The sequence below is a fragment of the Grammomys surdaster genome, unplaced genomic scaffold (assembly GCF_004785775.1).
Source record: "Grammomys surdaster isolate TR1022 unplaced genomic scaffold, NIH_TR_1.0 259, whole genome shotgun sequence".
NCBI lineage: Eukaryota > Metazoa > Chordata > Mammalia > Rodentia > Muridae > Grammomys > Grammomys surdaster.
This window is the reverse complement of record NW_021604700.1, coordinates 2,961,282-2,969,844: the sequence shown is the minus strand read 5'-3', so window position 1 is coordinate 2,969,844 and position 8,563 is coordinate 2,961,282. Positions and strand designations below refer to the sequence as shown.

At 45.2% G+C, this 8,563-nt stretch overlaps 1 protein-coding gene across 3 annotated transcripts in view; it reads left to right on the top strand.

Moving 5' to 3' along the window:
- Positions 1-6,885, top strand: part of Rgl1 (ral guanine nucleotide dissociation stimulator like 1) — a 238,338-nt gene extending 231,453 nt beyond the window's left edge. For all 3 annotated transcript variants that reach the window (XM_028775720.1, XM_028775718.1, XM_028775719.1), the window contains 2 exons: positions 2,292-2,406; positions 4,451-6,885. In XM_028775720.1, coding sequence (XP_028631553.1) covers positions 2,292-2,406; positions 4,451-4,638 — 303 coding nt within the window. In that variant the 3' untranslated portion in view covers positions 4,639-6,885. The remainder of the gene's footprint in view (positions 1-2,291; positions 2,407-4,450) is intronic.
- The last annotated feature ends 1,678 nt before the right edge of the window (positions 6,886-8,563 follow it).

The window sequence follows — 8,563 nt, the reverse complement described above, 5'->3', positions numbered from 1 at the left end:
GGTTCATGCAGGAGATGACGGGGAGCTAAGGGAGCTGCTCCATGGTTTATGTAGGAGATGACGGGGAGCTAAGGGAGCTGCTCCATGGCTCATGCAGGAGATGGCAAGGGCTTGACTGAGGATCCTGGGCTGGAGATGATATGCAAAGTGTTCTGTGAGGGCTTCATCTTGTTATCAGCCTTTTGGTAATTTGTGGAGGGTAAGGAAGAGGGGGGATTTCTACAGAATAGGGAGGACCTGGGACCATCTGGTGGCTGGTGAAATTACTAGAGGAGGAGGCTTCAGGGTCTTTAAATTGGGCCATCCAAATGACATTGTTTAATAGATTGCCAGAAACACAGGTGATTCAGGGTTGGTGCTGGAGTCCAATAATACGTGTCTTTCCGTCCCACTGAATGGGAATGAGTGTAGGATGAGGCCCAGGTCAACGTCTTAAGGGAGTAGCTAACAAAGACGCATTAGAGGAACAGCGGCTTGTGGGAGTCCAGGTCTTCAGTACTAGGTTTTTGGCACACTTTAGTTGTATGCTTCTGTTATATATGCCAACAAGAGAGATAGGGGCCACCTACATGACCATAGTGTCTGGAATCAGAGTACAGATATGTGCACCCAGAGGTTAATGCTGTGTGTCATGCCCAGGGGAGTGGGCTCTGCTCTGTCAGGAGAAAACCCGACATATAGGAGACATCTTGGATTGAATGTGCTGGTGTTGGGTAGGTATAAATAGATGACTCCACAGAGTATTCTTCCTAGGAATAGGGACTGCCTTTGGGAGAACGGTCCCTGTCACTGTCCCTTCCTGGGTGGGACCCTTTATGTTACACAGGGTAAAGTCTGGAGCCTTCTCTGCTGTTAATACTAATTTTAACTATTAGTTCTCTGTAGCGTTTGTGCCACAAAATAATAAAGACCCAAGGAAGGTTCTTGGCCACTGCCAGTATTTTGTAACCCGGTTTTCTTGTTGAAGAGGAAGCATGGATTTCTAAACTGAAACCTTCTCTATCTTAGCCAAACGTTTACCCCACAAGTGGCTTTCCCCCTCAGCATTACACTACCAGTCGACTTTGATTGTTTGGGGTTAATTTCCTTTATATTATCAAAAAATGTATTTTCTTCCTTTAACATTTGTGTGCAGCAATTCTTTCCTTGTAAGTATATAAGCCAGATGTTTTAGTATTAGATAAATCCACTCAGCTCTTACTGCTGTTTATTGAATCACAAAGACCAGCTGCCATGAGGGTTAGAGGGAGGCACCTAGGCCCTGAGGAAATCAAGCTGTGTATGTGTGTGTCCATGTGTGTCCGTGTGTCCGTGTGTGTGTGTGTGTGTTTGCACATGTGACAAGCTCCAGCAATCTGCTCCTGGTGAGAACAGATTTTCTTTTAAAATATGCATGACCTGAGTTTTTCTTCACTTCTTTAGCCTTTAAAGATATCACTGAAGATATGCCATGCTACCTGAGGTATGCTCAAAATGAACTACCAGGCCAAGATAAAGGAAAGGAAAACCAGACTTGAGGCTGAACAGAACATTTGTGCTTTAATTAGAAGCTGATTTTTATTGGAGTATGATTTACAGTTACAGATCTTAATGTTCAGTTCTTTGAGTTTTAAAAGTCTGTGTATGTATCTGTCTGTCTACTACCTCAATCAAATGAAGACTCCCTACGGCCTCCCACCAGTCAGCCCTCTGTAAGCTCGAGGCTGCTTTTCTAATGCCACAGATACAGGCTTTATGACTAAAGCCATCGTTAGGTCTCATTTCTTTTACTCGGCACATTTGTGTGTCTTCGCCACTACTGCAGGTGTTAGTTCCTAGTCTGTTCTTCTTAAGTGGCTCAGAGGCCTTTGTGGACATAGGTTTTCAATTCTTTTAGCAAATGGTTTGCTGGGTCATATTCGTTTTGGCAGTCTCAGTGGGCAGAGTTTTAGCCTTTTCTTTCTATTGGTTGTCAGCTAATGTCATAGCTGACACATGAAGATCGCCTTGGCCCAGGGCTCATAATACCTTATGTTGCTCGTCGCTCCCTCATGTATATTCTTTTATTTGGGAATTTAACTAGGGTGGAGTGATAGGTGATTTTGTTTCCCCCATTTTAGTTGGGGGTTCGCACTGTGATAAATAACCACCTGCCGTCTTTCACCTACTCAGGCAGAAGTTGTACTAACACTCAGGAGTCTGGCTCTGCGTCCCGTCCTTTGCCACCCTTCCTAGAGACAGCAAAGGTCAGAGGTCAGGAGCTTAGGAACCATGAGCTAAGTTCAGTACAGATGTGTTTGTTGTCTTTGCAGTTGACAAGCCAAGATAAGACCCCTGCTGTGATCCAGAGAGCTATGTCAAAGCACAATCTGGAGTCGGACCCAGCTGAGGAGTATGAGCTAGTCCAGGTCATCTCGGAGGACAAAGGTAGGCATGCTCTCCACATACGGCAGGTGCCAGCCACATACACACTCTGCTTAGCTGCTGACAGGAGAAAGGGCATGTAACGTCTTTCTTTTCATTGGATCCTAGTGGTGGCCGAGGCATATGCACATATTTGTGTGAGTGCACAGGTGAGTGTGTGCATGTGCAACCAGCACAGTGAAAGTGTGTCCTGCTCTCTCTGAGCCTGGAGCAAGGCTGGTGGCCAGCAAGCCCAGGCCGTCCTGACAGGGGAGCTCTCATGCTATCTCAGATCGCCTCTCATGCCCCTGGTGGTGGTTTTTAGTGTGGCAGAGTGACAAGCTACATAAAGCCTTATTGTAGAATCAAGTGTCTCAAGCTGCTACCCCACCCCTAACACTTGTTTGCTGATGTTTCTGGACTTTTCTGTAGTATTCCTCTTGCCCAGTGTTTGTCTTCCCCACAGGAAGTACATTTTCATGAGCAGTCTCTGTGTGTCACGGGTGGGAAGCAGATGGAAGCAGTGAGTCTGGGCAGGCTCTCACACACGTCCTTTACTTGACATTGTGGTTCTCAGTCCTGTCTGACCCGGAAGCACTCATGTTACAATTTCAGAGTTTTTGATTTTGTTGTTGTTTGTTTATTTTTCTTTTGGTTTTTAATTCTGGAAGTAGAGTTGCAGATGGTTATTGGTGTTGGGAATCGAACCCCAGTGCTCTTTAACCTTAAGCCATCTCTCCAGCCCCAAATCTAGCTATTATATTTTATTTTTAAGTGTAGGTTCTGGGAGTGAAATCCAGGTCCTTGTGTCTACAAAGCAAACACTTTCCAGGTGCAGCCATCCCCTGACTCTCAGTTGTAATACCTAAGTACAGCTGCAGTTAAAGTGATAATTCCCCTATGTGGTCTGTTGAATTGTAGCATGTGTCTGCAGAGTAGAGCAAAGGAGGCCAGTGGATCTGCCGATCCTGCAGCCCAAAGCGGGAAAACTGGCCTCAGCTTTGCCCTCAGCTGAGTGGTCTCTATAAATTCCTTGCCGGCCATAGTCCTTGACCAGCTCCCTGGAGACAAAAGCCCTCTCTGGTCACTCATACGGCACAGGGCAATTATGAAATCCCCATAAATAATGTACTGGAAAGAGCTGTGCAGAAATGCTAGCTGCTGTATAGATGGGGTTGCCATTATTATGGCCCCAGAATAGGTAAGCAGGAATGTTAGTCCTTGTGGCACACTTGGACGTCATGGACCAGTCTTGGAGAGCCTGTTCATCTTGGGCTAGCTGTGGGGTCCTGGTGTAAAGAATTCACCAGAAGCTCACTTCCTGCAGATCTGCAACCAGAAGCCTCCGCCATTTTCTTTTCTGACTTCATGTCCACAAAGCCCCCCATCTGCCCATTTTATACTATGGTTTTAAAAACAATAAAACATCTTTTTGTTGACACAATTTAGTATTCCACTGGTGATAACAACCCTTGTTTATAAATTACCGGTGTTTAATTGGGCATCACTGAATTTGAATATTGCTTAAAATTTAGTGGCATCCACTGTCTTATGTGGATGTTGTTTAGTGTTGAAAAGCAAACTCTGGACAAAGCAGTGACTCAAAAAGAACAAATGACTGGTTTGACTTGGAATTATGTCAGAAGTATCTTAGTTTAATCCAAGTAAAGATGTCTGACAATTGCTGTAGGTCTTGTTTATGTGATTGGACTCCCTTAGGCTGTAGGAGTACATGTGTGTACTCAATGACAGGAGGCTAGCAGGAGCCTGTGGTCCTGAGACCGTCCTGCCTTTGGTGTCCCTACCCCTGTACCTTCTTCAAGCTCTAACATTATGTATTTGAACAGTTACGATCATGGGAGGAATTCTGACACCATGTGCTAAGTTTCAGATAGGGATTACTTTTTTGGGACCCATCATGAGGAAGTATCCACATTGCCTGGTCTAGGTTATAGTCAAAAAACAGAGACTCCATTCAAGCCTTGTGTCTGGGCAGAATTGGCTTTTGCCAGTCAAGAATGGGCTGCCCTACACACACTGACCAGCTGTCTGTCTGTCTCCTTCCTAGAACTGGTGATCCCGGACTCTGCAAACGTCTTTTATGCCATGAACAGCCAAGTGAACTTTGATTTCATTTTACGCAAAAAGAACTCAGTAGAGGAGCAGGTGAAGCTGCGCAGTCGGACCAGCCTGACGCTGCCCAGGACAGCGAAGCGGGGCTGCTGGAGTAACAGACACAGCAAGATCACCCTCTGAAAGGGACAGCACGCCCCTGGTTGCCAAAGGCAGAGTGAGGCTGAGCACAGCCGCGGTGACGCCAGCCACCACCCCAGTGTTGAAGATCATTGGTGAAAGTGACAGATATTTAGAGGTCAGCTGTGTAGAGGACACTGTGTGGGGGAGAGAGGAAGTGAATTTGTATTAAAAGGATAAATGACTCACCGATGCTCTTAGACCTGAGAGTGAATACAGAATGGTCCATATTTTAAAATATATATATATACACACACATATCGTGTGTGAGTGTGTGTGTGTGTGTATGTGTGTGTGTGTGTATGTATGTAAATATACCAGAGGGACTATACAGGATATTCTGGACTATGGAAAAACCAATTTGCACAATGGCCTGGGACATTGAGGTCACTTTTTACAGGGAAACAGAAGGGGCCGAAAACCTGATCTCATACCTTCCAAGTAAATAGAATCAGATCTACTGATACAGAGTGTTCTTCATGCCAGTATTACAAGCCCAGGTTCTATTTTTGTAAAGGGAGAGGATGAGGATTACTTTCTCAGTCACGTGGCACCAGATGACCAAACTGCAGAGGTTAGAGTGGCCACGGGCTGCATGAAAGGCCACCATGGAAAGATTCGGATGAGTCAGTGGTCTCTGCCCGCTGCCGGCGTCTGCTGGAGCTTCAGAGGCCTGTGTGCCTTGCTGGTCCCCATCACAATGCCCCTGGGGTCAACACAAGCTTGTTTCAATTCCTGGAAACCCTGTTGTGTTTCTGCGTTCTCTCCTAAAGAACACACTGCAATCATCACTGCACAAGTAGCCTCGGTCTTCCATAACTTTTCAGCCAGAGAAGGCGGCGCAGAAGAATAGCGGCACCTCTGGACTCTTCTCTGTCTTGGACTACTCCACCGTCCTCTGATTGCCCTTTGCATGTAAAAGTGTCTGTCCGGTCTTTTGCCATCTGGAGTCTCGTACCTCTATCTTATGTGCAATCTGTTCCTCAGGTGTAGACCTTTCTACTGCAATTGACTACATGCAATCATTTCAAGCCTGTGAAAGATTTCCGAGCAGCAACTCCTCTGCTAATAACCCCTCAGAAATGTCCCCTGCCGATTGTCAGTGGCTAGTTTCCTTCTTTGCTTTTGTAGCATTCCTGTGATCAAGTCACAGGGGGAGAAAGGGGACTTCGGATGTTGTCTCCCCCTTTCTCACAGAGGTGCACCCTTGTTGATGGCAACAGTAGTGCTTGTCCCTTCTCACCCCACACTTGCTCTCCGAGCAGCCCTGGTAGGTGAAGGTTTTTGTCTGTAGTAACAACAGCATCACACTCGTGCTTCCGATTTGAGCTATGCTGGGACCTGAATGAAAAAGCCATACGAGGGGGAGCAGACATGTACAAGAAGCACTTTCAAATGATTGTCCTTTTTTAATTTTTTCTCCAAATACCAGTTTTTATTTCAAAAATAAAGAAAATGAACACAGGATATGATGTTCAGATTGTAACAGGGAAATTTTTTTCTAACCCTGTACTATAGTTCCCAAAGGTTCTGTAGGGTTTGTGTTATGTAAATAGCCATATGAACTCAACAAGAAACACCAGGAAAAGCTCAGAGATTTGTGTCAGTGGACCAAAGAGAGAGCCAGGAAGTCATCCCTTGTACATTCCAGCAGAAGACACCAGATGTACCCTGGTGTTTCTAGGAGACCGGACTGGGACGTGGAGACCATTTAGCTAGTCGTCAGAAGGCACTTTCTTCTTTGTTGTGAGGCTTTTTTTTTTTTTTTTTTTTTTTTTTTTTTGGTTAATGCTTCTGTGCATGGAAGGGAGATGACAAGGATTACAGTCATCATGAAGACAGGTAAACCTAGCCTCAGCCTGGCTTTCTCAGTGTCAAGGTCAAAAAGTCAATGCAGAGCTATTGGCCTGGTTTAGGGTGTGGCTCACAAGACATACATGTTATGACCATGTGCTCACCCTGTGTAATTATACTGTATATGTAGAGCCTAGATTTATATACTGCAATGTAAAAAAATATATATATTTACCTTTTTAAAAAAAGACAATGGAAATCCCAAGTGGGTAAAACATGGCCTCATTTATTTAATGCCATTTCAGTTGTTTTAATTTTGCTTCTGGGTAAACAGCTGGATGTTGTTTCCAGCTGCTCGCACGCTTGTCTTTCTGCATCTCCAGCATCTGTTTACCTTTTGGTTAAACTAATAAACTGGTTTGGGACTTGGTTGGCATGTGCTGCCAGACCCAACGGGCTTGTATCTGGAGTGTTAATCAGGTGGGTTCCGGGCTCCAGGTTTGCCAGCGTTCAGAGGCCTTTTCTGAATCAGCTGGACAGGACAGACAGACAGCAAGTGGTAGAGGGCTGTCTCCACTGGCAAGGGTTGTGAGCTTAGAGGGAAGAGGCACATCCTCAGGACAGACCAATCGTGCGCTCCTTCTGGAAATTGTCTTTCTCTTCAGGTGTCTACACTTCCAATCTAAGGAGTTATTTACATTGCTGTTCTCATCGATGATTTCTTTGAGAAATGTCTAAAGTGAAATGCTACTGGAAGTGTTTATTAGGCTATCCCAGACCAGACTGAAGTAACCAAAAAATCCCAGTAACTTAAACCAGAGATTTCCTTTGATGGTTAAGGGAGCATAGTGGAAGCCAGGCAAGTCCCTTAACCAGTGACTTGGGACCCAGCGACTTCTTCTTCTTTTCTTTTTTCTTTCTTTTTTCTTTCTTTTTTCTTTCTTTCTTTCTTTCTTTCTTTCTTTCTTTCTTTCTTTCTTTCTTTCTTTCTTTCTTTCTTTCTTTTTGGTTTTTTGAGACAGGGTTTCTCTGTATAGCCCTGGCTGTCCTGGAACTCACTCTGTAGACAAGGCTGGCCTCGAACTCAGAAATCCGCCTGCCTCTGCCTCCCAAGTGCTGGGATTAAAGGGACCCAGCGACTTCTTGCCTCGCAATTCTACCTGCTTGATTTTTTTCCCCCTTCAAGTGACAGTGACAAAGGCAGTTAGCCTTAACTGTTCTGAATGGCTTAGACCAGAGGAACGCACAGTGCTTCCTGGTCCTGTCACTATATAGCTTGGGCTGGTGTCTCTGTGCAGGGGAGGCAAGACACAAACGCCTGAATGTTCCACGACCCCCAGAGACAGTGTTTAGAATGGATGGTGAGCACCTAAGAAGGGCTACAGAGAGCAAAGGAGACCCTGAAGACGAGAGATGTTAGAAGGAAGAGAAAGTATCAGAAAGGCTGATTTAAATTTGTCCAAGAGGCGGAAAAATTCAACAGGAGCCAGTAGTTTAGGTCACAGTTTGCCAGGGCCCACAGTATCCCAATCCAGTAACCTGTAACCAGTGTAGAAGTATTCCATTTTACTTAGCAGTTTGAGGAGTCTAATTTAAATCATACCCCACTTTTCTTTCTTTTCCTTCTTCTTCCCTTGCCCCTTTGTGAGGGGTATGTTGATGAAGGATCTCACTGTGAAGCTAAGGCTGGCCTTTCTGGGAGAGCCAGTCCTAAACCCTCCCCGACCCTTGAACAGCTGTGCTCAGTGAGTGCATCCCGACCCTTTATCCCACCTTCCCACGAGGACGCATCATGGCCCTCCATCACTAGTTAACAGAACAACAAGCTGCGTCATAGGTCCAGGCTTGTACCCAAGCTTACAAATGAGTGCCAGGACATCATCTTACATAAGAGACGACTGAAGTGATTTCTCAATTGCTCCCATGGCTTCTTTCAAAAAATCAAGACACCAGATTTGAAATGGAAGCAATCTTCTAAATGCTAGTTTTCTCCCACACACCTGTGATCCTCGTTTATGTGACAGCAAACAGCCAAGCCTTCGACAGAATCTTATCTGAGAATGTACACTATGGTATATTTGATAACTTTTGAATAATTAGTATATAAGATATATCAGAGAGGGAGAGAGAGCTA